The following is a 16,650-nucleotide window of genomic DNA, read 5'->3' as shown; positions in this document are numbered from 1 at the left end:
GAGGATTTCAGGGGAGGGCAATAGAGACGTGATCTGGGCTAGAGGGGCCAGAAATCGATAGATTGAGCGGCTAGAGAGGCCGGAGGTAAGTGGCTGTAGAAGTCGGGCGGACCCGGAATCCAGAGGAAACGGGACCATGACTTATGCTTATCTTTTCAAGTACATCATCATCGGGGACACAGGTGAGCTGCGGGCGACTGCCCTCACGGCTGGGGCGGGGATCCGAAGTTCACAAACCGGGGCGTGGGGCGGGGCTCATTTAGTGGGCTGGGCGATAAAGTGAAGTGCGGGCGGGGGCGGGGCGGCCGGGGGCGGGGCTCGGAGCTCCCCTTCCCCAGCCCCGGACGGCCTGACTCGAGATTGTTCTTGGGACGCGTGAGTCTTAGAACGTGCGTCTTCCTCTTTTAGGTGTGGGGAAGTCATGTCTCCTCCTGCAGTTTACGGACAAGCGGTTCCAGCCTGTCCACGACCTCACAATAGGTAAGTCCACCTACTTGTCCCAGAAGAGAGAACTGAAACCTGACTAGCTGAAGTGGAAAGTTAGCAGCCTTCAGTGTTCGAAGTAAAAAGTTACGTCTTCCTATTTTTAAGCTAGTCCAGAGTTACGTTAAATTAAGAATGACTTAACCAAATGCTGATAAATGGGGAGTAGTGTAATGGGGAGTAAATAATTGAAAGGTAACTTAAGAGATGGGCATGAGGTATGGATTCATTGCTGTAGGATTCCCCCCACAAATATGTGTATGAAGAATTCCACGGAAACTTAACTACTTATTAAAAAACCGACCTTGTTTTGTGATAAACTAGTGCTAACCTCACGTATGTTTTTCAAAGTAATCACCAACATACAGATTTTTGTGTGTTGGAGAGGAAGAAGTAAATTTGAAGAACCATCCCAGACTTAGAGTTAAAAGGTAGGTGAAACTAAAAACTTTTAAACAAAGAGTGTGGTAGAGTTCCAGAATCACAGTGGTGATCATGGGAAGCATAAATGTCCGCTGCACATTTGTGTTAAGATAGGGCCCACTGGAGCCTTCACAGCCCCTTTGGCATCATCTACATTAACCCTACCTCAGATGAGGAATATATATGAAACTAACCTTCTTGCCATGCAAATACAGTTTCTGAGTAAAATCCCTAACTCCCGTTTTTATCATATTGCTACTTTTCAAATCCCACCTTATTGACATCTGAAGCTACTTCTGCTCCCAAACGCCCTGTTCAGAGCCAAATAACTCATGGAGTCAGAAAAGGATTTAGAGGATAACATCAACAGGAAAATATCTTTGTAAGTTAATATGAAGTGAACAGCCACACTGTAATAGGTCTAATGATATAGTGCTTAACCAGGCAAACATTGTACCTGCCCGTAAGTAGTTTATAGTCTTCTGGTGTAGGAGGTGGGGCTGGGGACAGATACTGATAAGTAAATTCCTATGGCAAATGGGGAGAAGAATCTGCACTTTGATCTGGAAAGGCTGAAAATGGAATGAACAGAGTTAGCCAGGCAAAGGGCTTGTCAAGATGGAAAAGTGGTCAGAGCAAGAGGGAATAAATATCATTTGCAAATGCTCAGGAATGACAGAGATCAGGCTATCTTTGGAAAACTGAAAGGAATTTAATATGGCTGCAGCATGAAGTTTAAAGTGGACACTGGCAAAAAATAAAGCTAGAGAATATATTAAAGACCATGTTTTGAAACAGCTGAAGGTAATGACATTTTAAAATGGAGGAATGACGTGATCAAGTTTTTGCTAGAGTCATACATAGGCTCCGTTTCTTTCCGAATTCAGTCTTGTATACCAAGGTAAGGCAGTTGGATAGAAAATATGTGCAAAATACAAGGATCTCTGAGTGCATAACTGGGGGAAGTTGCATAAAAGTCAAGTTTTATTTTTTAATTCTTCGCCATTGAAATTCCGTTCTATTGTACAGAAAGAAAAAAAATCTAGTGACTTTTTTCAGTAACTATCACTGTGCGTGATGAGACAGTCTAGAGTAGTAGGAAACATTTTTTACATCTTTTTTTTTTTTTATGTTTATTTTTGGGAGATAGAGTGGGGGAGGGGCAGAGAGAGAGGGAAACACAGAATCTGAAGCAGGCTCCAGGCTCTGAGCTGACAGCACAGAGCCGGACACATGGCTTGAACCCATGAAACGTGGGATCATGACCTGGGCTGAAGTTGGACGCTCAACCGACTGAGTCATGCAGGCGACCCTATATTTTTCTTTTGATTGCAGCATCTTAGAGTTGAGAGAGATACTCCAGATAGTACTGTGCATGGGGCCAGTGAATAGACACCTATCAGCCTTTTAGCATCCTAAATTAGTGCTCTTTCTTACTTGGAAATCAGAATTCTCTAGTAAAGTACTATATAAAAATAGAAAATAGGACAAATTGTCTGACTTACAATCAAGTATTTTCAGTGTGAACAACCTTCAATTTTAAGTTTTGTTCTGACATTACTTGAAAGAAGATGAATGCTGGGACAACTGGCTCAGTCAGTTAAGTGTCTGACTTCAGCTCAAGTCATGGTTTCACGGTTCGTGAGTTTGAGCCCTGTGTTGGGCTCTGTGCTGACAGCTCAGAGCCTAGAGCCTGCTTCGGATTCTGTGTGTTCCTCTCTCTGCCCCTCCCCCACTTACACTCTCTCAAAAATAAACATGGGGGGAGAAAAAAAAGGTGAATACCAGGTAAGCCAAAACCTTTATCCAGACTGTCAGTTTCCGTACTATGAGCAAAGCTATTTTCTGGTGAACTTTGGGAATTATTGGAGATCTGAAATGTATCACTCTTGAGAACCTATTTCTTAGGTGGGCTCTTTTCTCAAACAAAAAATTACAGAATTGCAAAAATACTGGAAATACTGGACTAGAGAGTGAGAAAATGTTAGGAAATATGTATTTTTTTAATTTTAACATATTTGTTTTAAAAAGTCGGAAAATTAAACACTACTAATCAAATTTAAGTGTTCATATTACTAAAAATCTATTCACTGTTTCTACTTGACTTCTTAATTAGTGGTATCTCCACATCTGCTTTTTGGTTACATTCCTGAGGTCATTATCATCTGGAACACGGTTTTTAATTCTGAAAGGAAAATGGAAACTCAAGGAACACAAAATTAACTGTAGCAAATAGCGGTAATGGGTTTAGTGGTACTGAGGGCAGACAGAGGATGAGTCACCACACTGGGGAAGAACACGAACCTCTCAATGTGGGTGATGTTCATGAAAATCACATTCTTTCTTTTGCTCTTCACTGACAGGTGTGGAGTTTGGGGCCCGTATGGTCAACATTGATGGAAAACAAATCAAGCTGCAAATCTGGGATACGGTGAGAGAGAACAGGATAACTCAGTCCCTGACTAAGATCCAAACAACAGTACAGGCTGATGCCCCGGGGCAGAGGACTAGAGAGGGGCTGATGGTGGAGTTGAGAGTAGGGAAAGAGTTTTCACTTTCATTTGTTACAGTTATGAATTCTGAATGCCTGTCTTTGTGTTTTTGTTTTAAATTGCCCAAGTAATGTATTTGTCCTAGTAAAATTAAAAGCTGTAGAGTAAAATGTGAATGTCCCCTTTACACACACAAACCTCTTCTTCCTTCCAATCCTGGTTTCTGCCTAACCAGAATAAACCAGTATGAATGCTTCAGTGCTTGTACTTTCAGACTTGTTCTGTGTGTTCAGATACATAAACATACACAAATCTGTGGTGGTGGTTTTGTTTTTGCTGTACATGCATAGAATCATGGCAAAGTAGACCTAGCTGTGGGAATTAGGTTTTTTGTTTTTTTATTTTTTGGAGAGTGGGGGGAGGGGCAGAGGGAGGGTGGCTCAGAGGGGCAGAGGCGCCTGGGTGGCTTAGTTGGTTAAGTGTCCGACTTCAGCTCAGGTCATGATCTCACAGTTGGTGGATTCGAGCCCCGCATTGGGCTCTGACAGCTCAGAGCCTGGAGCCTGCTTCAGATTCTGTGTCTCCCTCTCTCTCTGCCCCTCACCTACTCTATACTCTGTCTCCATCTCAAAAATAAGTAAACATTGGAGCGCCTGGGTAGCTTAGTCGGTTGAGCATCTGACTTCTGCTCAGGTCGTGATCTCACAGCTCGTGAGTTTGAGCTCCATGTTGCGCTCTGTACTGACAGCTTGGAGCCTGGAGTCTGCTTCAGATTCTGTGTCTCCCTCTCTCTCTGCCTCTAACCCACTCATATTCTGTCTCTGTCTCTCAAAAATAAATAAACATCAAAAAAAATTTTTAAAAACCCAAACATTAAGAAAAAAATTAATATAACATACAAAGTATATGTTGATCAACAAGTTGTATATCGGGTGAGACTTCTGATCAACAGTAGGTTATTAGCAGTTAAGGTTTGGAGGAGTCAAAGTTGGAGGAATTTTAATTGCATGGGGGTTAGGCTTCCTAACTCCTGCATTGTTCCAGGGTCAACTGTCAGTTAACTTGCTGCTCTAGGCTCTTTATGCAGAGTCCTTTTCTGGTAGTCTCCAAGGTTGTTACCACTTTTGGATGCACTGATTTATTAGGTGCCTTCAGCTAGGATGATGTTCTCTCATACATTATTTGGTTGTATTTGCAAGTATTTTAATAACCTTTTGCCTTTCTGAACAGACTTACATCTCCCCTTAGTGGCTTGCCCTAATTATAGGAACATGAATAACTTTACATCTCTGTTAGTGGAAGAACTATCCACATAACTCTAAATCTTCCAAACTTGTTTTTTGGCTAGTTTGTCTCTAGTCTTTTCCTCCCAATTAAGCCTAAGAGATATTATTCTATGTTTTTTATTAAGGTTAAGTTCATATATTTCTTAAGCAGCTGTCACTTGTTCTCTGCTTTCTTTCATTGTTGTGACCCAGGGGTTTGTTGTCACTATTAACTGAAATGGGTATGTTGCAACTCTCCTTTTATTATCTCCTGGTTTTTATATTTCCCACAAAGATTTGACCTCCTAAAGAGGCCACAGGACAAATTCTGAGGAGGTCACAAAGAATGAAACCTATAGATGTCAAGACTGGTAGTCCTTTTAACTTAAACCTTTACCATTTCAAGAAATGGATGTTTTCATGCCAGGAGACCCAATAGCTGACAGCGGTATGGTCACGGTTAAGAGAATGTCAAAGTGTTGGCTTGCTGGCTTTTGTTTTTTTTTGCTTTTTTTCCCCCCTTACCTGGTATAACGTGAGACGTATTGGATCATAAAATAAGAAAGTTGGGAGCCACTGCTCTGTTGACAGGCTCCTCAAGGACCATATGGCCTGATGATGCAACTGGCCTTATTTCTGTTCCCTTTTAATAATTGTTTTGAGATTGAACTAATCTTTGTTGAATCATAAAAAGATACCAGGTTTCAGCATACTGGGGTTTACTGTTTGAAATTTCTAAGAGATTCTTGCCTATGATGTGATGTGTTTCTTGTCTGCTACTCTGGGTAAGTCTGGTCATTTCTCCCTTGTCAGCCCTGATCTTCTCATTGCTTACCCACCTTGGTTTCCCACTTTGTTGACCTCATTCTCTCACTCCCAAAGCCATCCTACATGAAAATATTCAGGGATTACCATGAAGGGTATTTTTTAAAGAGATCAGGTTATCCAGAGTTTTTTTGTTGTCACTGTTCTGGTAATTGGTAAGGATTTAGAGAGCCATAGGACTTTTTTTTTTTTTTTTGGTAGGCTCTATGCTCAACTTGGAGCTTGAACTCGTGACCCTGAGATCAAGAGTTATATGTTACACCAAATAAACCAGCCAGATGCACCTAGAAAACCATATTACTTTTTTTTTTTTTAACATTTATTTATTTTTGAGACAGAGAGAGACAGAGCATGAATGGGGGGGGGGGGGGAGGTCAGAGAGAGGGAGACACAGAATCTGAAACAGGCTCCAGGCTCTGAGCTGTCAGCACAGAGCCCGACGCGGGGCTCGAACTCACGGACCGCGAGATCATGACCTGAGCCGAAGTCGGCCGGCCGCTTAACCGACTGAGCCATCCAGGCGCCCCCCATATTACTTTTTATCTTCTTTCATTCTGTACATAGAGTTGCCCAAATAACTCATGCTAACTGAAGAGAGACATTGTACTGTAGTTAGTATAAAATACTCGTCAATCCTGAATTCACTTGTATTTTACTTTAGAATGTATTTTGATATTTAGGAAATGGGCCTATCTGACTTTGTAGGAATTGATACTTCAAACTACAGTTGACCCTTAAACAACATGGGGGTTAGGGGTATTAACCCCCATATAGTCGAAAATCTGTGTATAACTTTTGACCCCCCCCCCCAAAAAAAAGCACTATGTACTAAAAACATTTGACCAGAGGCTTACCCATAACGTAGTCAATTAAAACATGCTTTGTGTGTTAGATGTATTATATACTGTTCCTTTTAATAAAGTAGAGAAAAGAAAATGTTATTAAGAAAATTATAAGGGAGAAAAATGCATTTGCAGTGCTGTGCTGGTAAAAAAAACTTAATTCTTTGCTGTTCTTTGCCCCATCTTAATTCTTTGCTCCTTTAGATGTTTTTAATGGGGTTGGACAAAGAGAACCTCAAACCAATGCAGACCAGCCCAAATTGAGCCACTCACTCTTTCTAGCTTATTGTCTCAACAAAGGTTCATAAACTGGACTGAGATGAAAAAGTAAAGGGATATGGTTTTAAACAGCATTTTCTGATGAGCCCCTGGAAGTATTTTTAGCTGCTAAAGTTAAATGCTGCCACGTGCTTCAATTATCACATAGGCCTGCCTCAAGCTTTCCCATTTAGTTCCTAGAAGGCCACAGGGACGAAGGGGCCTTTCAACAATAGCGGAAGAGGAGAAAAAGTAAGGTAAAATCAAAATGGGAATCAGACAGTTTAAGACCTAAAACTATTAGGGACTAAATAAAACGTTAAGTGAGCTCTTGCAGAGAAAAAGTATGTTTTACGTCTTAAAAGTATTGTTAATATTACCAACAAAACTCTTTAGAATTATTTTTGATTTGGGTGTTCTAACAGGCATACAACTCACTAAAACATTTGTATGATTCTTGTGAAAAGAGAGTCTCTTATTGTGGGAAATGTAACCTTAGAATTAACATACTGGAACTCTCTTCTCATGTTCAAACCCATGTGTTTAGATTGTATGATATAATGGCTAGGAGAGCAAAGTTTTATGCTAGGATGCACTAACATCCTAAGTTTAAATATGGATTCAGGATTTATAGATTTTATAACTTTTGACCAGTTACTGTTCTGAGCCTGAATTTCCCTGTTTGTATTATTATTAGCATTCCTTGTTACTGTTAGTATACTATGAGAAAGCCATTTTTTCCTCATCTCACATTTTAGTTTTCCCATCTTTAAAATATGAATAGTAGTCTTTCTTCCTAACCTTTATGTAGGGATATGAGGATAAATGATTTCAAGAATGTGAAAATTTTCTTTTTTAAGGATTTATTTATTTCAGTAATCTTTACACCCAGCATGGGGATTGAACTCACCACCCCAAGATCAAGAGTTGGATGCTCTACTGACTGAGCCAGCCCAAGAATGTGAAGACTTTTCTAATAGGACAGGTTAAATACCAGGATATTATTAATAATAGTTATTTAAGAGATGCTTTTGCTTTCTCTGAGGGGAAAAAAATACAACTATTCCATCAAGAAAGCAAAAGTACCCAGTATATGGGGGCATTAATAAATAGGTCAGTTATAAATATCTTGGCCCCTATTGGAAATGAGATTAGAGTGTGAATGTTGGGTTTTTTAAGGAAAACTGTCCTGGGCCCTAGGTTTCTTTCCCTGTTTCTGGTTCTTATTTGCCCTGACAAGATCCCAGCAGGGGATGTCTTGGTAGTCCTGCCTTTAGTAGTGGAACACAAAATGTCAATTAGGATATGCCAAATTTAAGTGCTTTGTATCTGACCACTTTTCTACACTGACCCATTGGAATGAAACTTCCATTAGACAGGGTGTTGGCATTCTAAGATAAGTTTCTTTTTTATAGATAAAACTTTCTGCAAACAGAAAAGTTAATGTGGTGTTTTCAATGTCATGTTGCGATTGAAAATGCTCTTTGAGTTTCTAGTCCTGTTTCCAGTTGTTCTGTCCTATGGGACATTGGAAAATGTATGAGAATGTCTTTTGACGGTCATACTGATCATGGGGTGTTACTGGCATTGAGTGACTGGGAGCCAGGGAAGCTAAACATTCTTTTTTTTTAATTTTTTTTTTTTAATTTTTTTTTTTTTCAACGTTTATTTATTTTTGGGACAGAGAGAGACAGAGCATGAACGGGGGAGAGGCAGAGAGAGAGGGAGACACAGAATCAGAAACAGGCTCCAGGCTCTGAGCCATCAGCCCAGAGCCTGACGTGGGGCTCGAACTCACGGACTGCGAGATCGTGACCTGGCTGAAGTCGGACGCTTAACCGACTGCGCCACCCAGGCACCCCTAAACATTCTTTTTTGAGGGACAGTGTCACAGGAACAATTGACCCACCCCTAATGTCAACTGCGTTTTCATTGAAAAATGTTAATTTCCCACCTGGACATACCCCTGGGAAGTCAGGTTTCCTTTCTCTACCTCTCTTAAGGGAAGTTGTTTTAAAAAAAAATTTTTTTTAATGTTTATTTATTTTTGAGAGAGAGAGCACAAGTGGGGGAGGGGCAGAGAGAGAGGGAGACACAGAATCCAAAGCAGGCTCCAGGCTCTGAGCTGTCAGCACAGAGCCCGGTGCAGGGCTCGAACTCACAAACCATTAGATCATGACCTGCGATCATGACACTTAACTGATTGAGCCACCCAGGCACCCTAAGAGTTCTTTCTTAAAATTTAGTCCTTTGTGGTTGACTGGCATGGGATCAAGTAATTTCTCTGGAAATAACCTGATTTTGTTGGGATTTTTTTTGTTGCCGTGTTGGTGGGAAAGGCCGGGCAAGAATCCTTTCGTTCCATCACCCGTTCCTACTACAGGGGCGCAGCTGGAGCCCTGCTAGTGTATGATATCACACGGTGAGTCAGGTCAAGTGGGCGGGAGGGAGACTTTCCCTGATGGCCTCGAAATCTTTTTCTTTTCTATAGACTGATTCTGTTAAGAATGCTAAAGAGGAATGGCTTTTCTAGTATTTTTCTTTACACATGTATTTCCCTCTTTTGCCAAGCGTTTCGGAATTACTCTGGCATTTTGAAATGGGCCTGTGACTTTCTAAACTTTTCTGCTGTAGACGTGAAACCTTCAACCACCTGACCTCCTGGTTAGAGGATGCCCGACAACACTCCAGCTCCAACATGGTTATCATGCTGATTGGGAATAAAAGGTGAAATTTTATTTGTAGAAATAATGAGCAGAAGTCATATAAGTGCTCTGTGGATATTAAATCACTTGGTCCCTAAACTTTTTTGGTTTGTAGCACTCTTAGTAAAAAAAAAAAAAAAATTATTGTAAGATGTACATAATGTAGAATTTACTGTTTTAACCATTTTTAAGTATACAGTTTTGTGGCATTAAGCATATTCACATTGTTTTGTAGCCATCACCACCATTTGAGTCCAGAACCTTTCATCTTCCCATCTGAAACCCTGTACGCGTTAAATGCTAACTGCATTCTCCATCTCACCAGGCCCTGGCAATCACCATTCTGCTTTCTGTCTCCATGAATTTGACTACTCTAGGCATCTCATTTCTGTGGAATCATAATACTTGTCCTTTTGTGACTGGCATATTTCATTTACCATGATGACCTCAAGGTTCATTCATAATGTAGCATGTGTCAGAATTTCCTTCCTTTTTTTTTCTCTCTTTTAATTTTATTTATCTTGAGAGAGGGAGAGAGTGGGGGAGAGGCAGAGAGAGAGGGAGAGAGAGAGAATCCCAGGCAGCTGTCTGCAACTGTCAGTGCAGGGCCCAACGTGGGGGTAACTCGTGAACTGTGAGATCATGACCTGAGCCGAAATTGGACGCTTAACCAACTGAGCCACCCAGGTGCCCCCCTCCTTCTTAAGGATGAATGGTACTCTTTTGTGTGTTACTCGCCCCATTTTGTTATTTAGGTGTTGATAGACACTGGGGTTGCTTCTGTCTTGGCTCTTGTGAATAATGCTGCCATCACCATCAGTATACACATACCTGTTTGGGTCCCTGCTTTCATTTCTTTGAATTACAGAAGTGGAATTGCTGGATCTTATCAAAATTATAGGTTTACTTTTTTGAGGCACTGCCATACTGTTTTTCCTACTTGCTGTACAATTTTATATTCCTACCAGCCACACCCTAGGGTTCCAATTTCTCCACAGCCTCAGCAACACTTTTTATTCTGAGTAAGTTTTCTGTGGCACCCATAGGCCAAAAGAAATGCCCAACGGTTTTGTTATTAAACACATCTAAGCAACATAAGTCTTTTTGTCATTATGACGTGGTGAGTTTGAAGATGGAAAACATGAAAGAAAAAATTTTAATTTCATCCTTAAATGTCCATAATTACTTACCAATGACTTGGGTGTGCCTGTCAGGACTGTACAACTTCTCAAAGTTGGAATCAAGATTGGTCATTGCCATTCTCATTTTCTGTTTCAAATTGATTTTGTACTTTTTATCAAGCAGCTGCCAAAAACTGAGGTTATACAAACACAGGCAAATGTTCAACGGGATCTATTGTGATGTGACAGCGACATTGCAAACTGTCTTAGGCTTGTAATTCATGTGGTGTTCTGACGGCAAGTGTTAACTGTTTCCCAAGAAAATTTATTTGCTTCTTTAAGTTGTTTATTTTTGAGAAAGAGAGAGAGCATGAGCAGAGGAGGGGCGGCGGGGGGAGAAGATCCAAAGCAGGCTCTGCGCTGACAGCAGAGAGCCTGATGTGGGGCTCCAACTCACAAAACTTGAGATCAGGACCTGAGCCGAAGTCGGATGCTTACCAACCCAGGTGCCCCACCCTTGAAAATTCAAAGTATCCTGTGGCACCCTTATGAGTTCATAGTAATGCCTAGAGTGCAGCATTTGAGAACTGTGGCCACAGACTAATTGTGCTAATTTATTGGAACTATGTTTTAGATGTCTATTCGCCAGACCCTGAGTGTATAAGGTGAGAAAAAAGAGAGTCATGCCAGTGGTCTTTTGGAGCTTATAGTCTAGTGGAGACATAAATATTAAATATAGAAGGATATGTATCTAATTACAAATTGTGAGAAATGCAGTGAAGGAAGAAAAGGTGCTATAGAAGAGAATGACAGGGTACCTATTTTTAATTAAGGGTGACAGTTAAGCCAGAATCTGAAGAACAGATAAGAGTTCAGTGGGCAAAGTTTAAAAAAAGAAAAAGGTATCAGGGAGAACAAACTTAAAGCCTTGAACTGGGAAGAACCTTAGCAAGGTTATGGTATTGAAAGAAGTTAGGTATTGAAAGAAGTTAAGCGTCCAACTTCGGCTCAGGTCATGATCTCCTAGTTCGTGGTTTTGGGCCCCACATCGGGCTCTGTGCTGACCGCTCGGAGCCTGGAGCCTGTTTCAGACTCTATGTCTCCCTCTTTCTCTGCCCCTCCCCACTCCCTTCTGTCTGTCTCTCTCTCAAAAATAAACATTAAAAATAAAAGTATGGTTGGGGTGAATCAGGGGGAATGTTGCAAGGTGGGATTGGGAAGGTAGGCAGGAGCCAGGTCTCATAGCTCTTTCAGGCCTTAGGAAGAAGTGTGGATTTTATTCTAAACACAGTAGGAAGCTTTTAAGAGTTGTCAGCAGAGACGTGGCTTGATTAGATTTTAAAAGCTCCCTCGAGGGGTTGTAGTGGGAGGTCAGTTTCAGTAGTCCAAATGAGAATGGTGGCGGGAACTCAGGTGGTGACACCAGGATGGCATTAAGGTGCAGTTTGGAAGTTCCTCACTTTGGGAAGGATTGGGTATTTGGAGTGAAGAAGGAAAAGCTGTTAAAATAATGTCTTGTGGGGTGCCCAGGTAGCTCGGTCAGCTAAGTCTCTGACTCTTGATTTCGGCTCAGGTCATGATCTCACGGTTGGTGGGATCGAGCCCTTCATTCAGGCTCCTCGCTGACGGCAGGGAGCCTGCTTGGGATTCTCTCTCTCTCCCTCTCTGTCTCTCCATTTTTCTCTACCCCTCCCCTGCTCTTGTGGGCGCGTGCTCTATCTCAAAATAAATAAGCATTACAAAATAATAACATCTTGGTTTTAGCTTGTGCCCTGTATGGAGATGTGGAAGCCTGGGGCGGAAGCAGTTTGGGAAAAAAGAGGGAAAAGATGAAGTTCTATTTTGATTTATGTTTGAGGTGCCTTTTACACATCAGACTGGAAACGAAGAACTGACAAGTGGATAACAGGTCTGGAGCTTAGAGGGGTGTCTCGGCTAGAGGTGGACGTTTAGATGGATAGTTCTTCCCTGGTCTTCACACAGCTGGTGAATGATAAATATGCAGTTGGTAGATATGTTGTTCTTCACTGGACTTACTCCTTGATTTCTTTTCATGGTTGGAAAACTGGAAACCTCCGAAATGCAAATTTCCAGTTAGAAAAATGACAGTCACACAATCCATCCTTACCTTTGTCTGCAGCCTTTTGTCCTGTCTTGTCAGAAGGTCTTTCCATGCCACTTAATTGCTTTTCTCAGTCCATGGCTTCACCTTCTTCCCCCTCATATCACCTAATTTTATACATCTCATTTTTCTCTGAATTTTTTTATTTTTGTGGTGGTAAACTGCTATTACATATGTTAACAGTGAGACTAGTGAGAATTAAGGCAACTGTGTTCTTACTCCTGACACACTTTATTCTTGTGGGTTGATTCTAGTAAAAGAAAAAGACACTGCTATGGGATGGACATCTGTAACTTTACTTTCTAACAACTGCAAGTCCCTTTTCATCTTCTTCCCTTGGCTCTCACTGGATCTCATTCCAAAAAGAAGCATAGGGCACAAGAAGCCTTGAGGAACTATAGGGCTTGCCCTATCCATTTATAAACCTTTTTCTCTATAATAGAGTAAGGTATTAGTCTCAACCTTACAGTAGCTGTCATGAATTTGAAGAACCATTTTCCAGGAGGTTACAGAAATCATTAACCCTGTACAAGAGAATGTCCTATAGGATATGCGTTCGTGACGTATTAACTGGTGGTTGAAGGATTCTAACTAGGATTCTCTTAAAATAAGAGTTTCTTCTTTCACTTGGATCTTTTTTGAGTTTTCTCCTCAACTACTCTCTTGCAGTGACTTAGAGTCCCGTAGGGATGTGAAGAGAGAAGAAGGAGAGGCCTTTGCCCGGGAGCATGGACTTATCTTCATGGAAACTTCAGCCAAAACAGCCTGCAATGTTGAAGAGGTACTACTTGGGGAAAAGTAGGGAAAACTTTTCAGAGATACACCGTATCTTTATCCTTTTATTCAGAATTCTCTTTTAGAAGACATAAGTAAAGGAAGGGTGTCTTGTGGTCACAGTGATCATTTATCTCCCTTTAAGGGAATTGTTGCATTTTTTGGGCCTTGATTCCTACGGTTTAACTTTTGCCTTGGGTAACATTAATAAGTGGATTAGATTTCACATTACTTCTAAATATTTTAGTTGGAGGGTCTAATGGGTTCTATTGTAGTTATTCTGAAGCCTGCTACTGACTATCTTTAGTAACTAATTGAGAACAGAGCATGTTTTATTTGGAGAAGGTGCCAATCTAGGAACATCTTGGGTTAGTATCAAAATACCATATATTCAGTCCCTTTTTTCATTTTGAAATAGAGACTTTGGGGGACCTTCTGTATTTTTACTCTGGTCTCTTAATGGTTCCTAATTCACCTTAGAAATCCAAATAGGAATAATACTTGCATTTGTTTTTCTTAATTTTCTACCTAAACTTGACCCTAATAATACGATTTATGTTTCCTTTAGGCCTTCATTAACACAGCCAAAGAAATATATAGGAAGATCCAGCAGGGTTTATTTGATGTTCACAATGAGGTGAGAATGGGTGGGGAACCGACAGTTAACTTTGCTTTCTGTTGAAGAGGACAAGAAACCCCCCTAGAATGTAAGCATTTCCTTTCTAACATGATGCTATTTGAAGCTATGCCAGTTCATACTTTATCTTTTTTATATATGGACACAAAAACCTGTCATCATTTTCTCTTTTTTAAAGAGGTTATTAGTTGGCAATCTAAAAGGTTATACTATAGTACAGGAGGTTTTCTTTGCAACCTCAGTTTGTAGCATCCTAGAGTTTAGGGGTGGTGTAATTCCTAACTGCTCAACAGAGCCATTTCTATAAAGCAAATTCTGGGGCAAAACAAAAAGAATTCTATGCTAACATCACTCTTTGCCTCCTCCTACTCTTACCTGATCTCATCCTGATTCTGCACATGGCTGTGAAACCCAAGTAGAACAGTCTCCTTAATAATGGGCACAAGGGTCACTTGTTATCTGAGCTGGTCATCACATCTTTATTGTTGACAGTTATTGTTCCGTAACAGTCTGCCTAGGGCATATGGTAAACAGCTAAAGCCATATCTGCTTCTAGAAAATGTCATTAATGATTTTTCTTTTTGTGCCTCTTCTTTCTCCCATTTACTTTATTACTATTTTTTTTGTTTCAAGTTTTTATTTAAAGTCAAATTAACATACAGTGTAATATTGGTTTCAAGAGTAGAATTTAGTGATTCATCACTTACATACAACACCCAGTGCTCATCAAAACAAGGTGCCCTCCTTAATGCCCATCACCCATTTAGCTCAGCCCCCCCACCCACCTTTCTCTCCAATGTACTTTAGCACTGAGGTGGGAACTCTTGCCTCTTTTCTTTTCCAGGCAAATGGCATCAAGATTGGTCCTCAGCAGTGTATTTCAACGTCAGTGGGACCCAGCGCCTCCCAGCGGAGCTCTAGTGAAATAGGGTCCAACTCTGGCTGCTGCTGAATATCTGGCCCGGACTCTTTTTTTTCCTTCCTGGAACAGCTTCAGATCAATAGGCTTAAAGAAAGAGGTCTTAACTTGCTTTGGCTGAGAAAAGCCTCTTTTCAAGGTGTGATGTTTTGCCTTTCCACTTTAAGACCAGGGAAGAATTTGGGCCCTTACTGACCTGTCCTTCTTCAGGGACGTGAGCATTCCCTATAGATTAGGGCTCTTCTCATCCTCCTATTTTAATTTCTAAAATCTTAGGATCAGAGTCAATTGTCATGGTAGCTGAAAAATAAATTCTTTTGTAAGCATATACAATTTGCTCCCCACCAAGAATTAGTAACAAGGGTTGAAGACATTCTGCTTGAGCACTTGATTTTCCTGGGATCTGACTGGCTGACCTTTGGATGGTGGATCCTCTATCCACCTCAATAGGAATTTTATTGATTGTTTGTACTTGCCACTTTGTCTAAGAGTTCTTGTAGAGGGCACTTCCTTCTGCTTGAACTGCTCAAGGATGCTGAATACTTCACCATCCCATTGCTAGTTTCTCTGTCTCGGAGTTAACTACAAAACTGGGGAGAGCAGTGGAGTTGCTCCTGGACCTGTGGTTACTTATTATTATTACCTAAAGAAAACCTCTTTCCCCATTTGTTTTGTTTTAGGGACCGGACCTAACACTACAGTGTCTTTCACCAAATTAAACCCTTACTGTTTCATCACACTTCTTAATGAGACCTATTTAGACTTTCTACTCTAATCAAGCTAATCTGCTTACTGGACATGACATATATACTTCCACTTATATGCCTTTGCACATGCCCTACTCTCTGCTAACATACTCAGTCCAAAAATTTTTCCTTCAGAAAGCCTTCTTTGACCTAGGGACTTCTAAATAATTATTGACGCAGTACCCTATGAGCTTTCGTATGTTGTTTACTCATTTGTATATTTATTTATATTTATGTTACTTTGTAAATTTGTTTTGTAGTTGTTTTTTGTGTGGAATCTGTCTCCTATGTAGGTTGTAAGCTCCCTGAGAGCAGGAACCATGTTATCCCTTTACTTTTGTAAACCCACACCCTCCACTATTCCTTCACAGTGCCTAGTGCTATTCATTATGTGATCATTGGATTTGACTGACATACTTAAAGAGTTGGAACAGGTTTATTGTAGACTGCAGAGGAAACAAAAGGTCTTACAGTATCTTTTTGTAACGATCTCAGTCTCTTCTGGTCTGCCCACCCTGGATTCCATATTGCTCTTCCCGCTTGTCTCTTTCTCCCTTTGCCTCCATTCTATGCAGCATATAGTAAGGCTGTCTGCTTCCACGCAAATAAGTGGGTACTTCTCTAGCCATTTTTCTTTTCAAGGGCATATAATACTAAGCTAATCTGCCTTTGCTTCACTCATCAAGCAGCCTTCTGGGTCAGTTTTTGTATCTTTTGCCTTGATGTCCCATTCTCTTCCACAGCACTAGGGTCTCATGAATTTTTCTAATTTTTTTTTGTTGTTGACGAATTGTTTCATTATTAAATATATGCATGTATCCAACTGCTCATATTTCATGTGTTCTTTCTGATTTTATCCCAGACATACATAGATACTCTCCTTCTAGGAAATTGTGTCAAAAGTATTGGAAGAAGCCTCCGTGAGATATACTTTTTATTTCTTTTTTTTTTTAGTTTAAGTTCCAGTTAATCAGTGTAAATTAGTTTCAGTGTGCAGTATAATGATTGAGCACTTCCATATATGACCTGGTGCTCCTT

At 40.6% G+C, this 16,650-nt stretch overlaps 1 protein-coding gene across 3 annotated transcripts; it reads left to right on the top strand.

Moving 5' to 3' along the window:
• The first annotated feature begins 23 nt into the window (after positions 1–23).
• RAB2B (RAB2B, member RAS oncogene family) lies at positions 24–16,444 on the top strand. Of its 3 annotated transcripts, XM_045450324.1 has the most exons (10): positions 149–182; positions 409–480; positions 835–914; positions 1,197–1,288; positions 3,270–3,337; positions 8,928–9,010; positions 9,223–9,315; positions 13,206–13,317; positions 13,879–13,947; positions 14,792–16,444. In XM_045450324.1, the coding sequence occupies exons 5-10, from the start codon at positions 3,290–3,292 to the stop codon at positions 14,897–14,899; spliced, it is 513 nt and encodes a 170-aa protein (XP_045306280.1). In that variant the 5' UTR covers positions 149–182; positions 409–480; positions 835–914; positions 1,197–1,288; positions 3,270–3,289; the 3' UTR covers positions 14,900–16,444. The 3 variants fall into 3 exon arrangements, with proteins under 3 accessions (XP_045306278.1, XP_045306280.1, XP_045306279.1); XM_045450323.1 differs by lacking the exon at positions 1,197–1,288; XM_045450322.1 differs by lacking the exons at positions 835–914; positions 1,197–1,288 and having other exon boundaries at positions 24–182.
• The last annotated feature ends 206 nt before the right edge of the window (positions 16,445–16,650 follow it).

The sequence above is a fragment of the Leopardus geoffroyi genome, chromosome B3 (genome assembly GCF_018350155.1).
Source record: "Leopardus geoffroyi isolate Oge1 chromosome B3, O.geoffroyi_Oge1_pat1.0, whole genome shotgun sequence".
Taxonomy (NCBI): domain Eukaryota; kingdom Metazoa; phylum Chordata; class Mammalia; order Carnivora; family Felidae; genus Leopardus; species Leopardus geoffroyi.
Note: the sequence above shows the minus strand (reverse complement) of the source record. Positions and strands in the feature narration are given on the sequence as shown.

Bases quoted from the DNA above. Each gene is read 5' to 3' on its own strand.
- RAB2B (XM_045450322.1), top strand. From the start codon at position 137: ATGACTTATGCTTATCTTTTCAAGTACATCATCATCGGGGACACAG. The intron at 183-408 runs GTGAGCTGCGGG...TTCCTCTTTTAG, and splicing joins CATCATCATCGGGGACACAG to GTGTGGGGAAGTCATGTCTC. The intron at 13,948-14,791 runs GTGAGAATGGGT...TTTCTTTTCCAG, and splicing joins TATTTGATGTTCACAATGAG to GCAAATGGCATCAAGATTGG.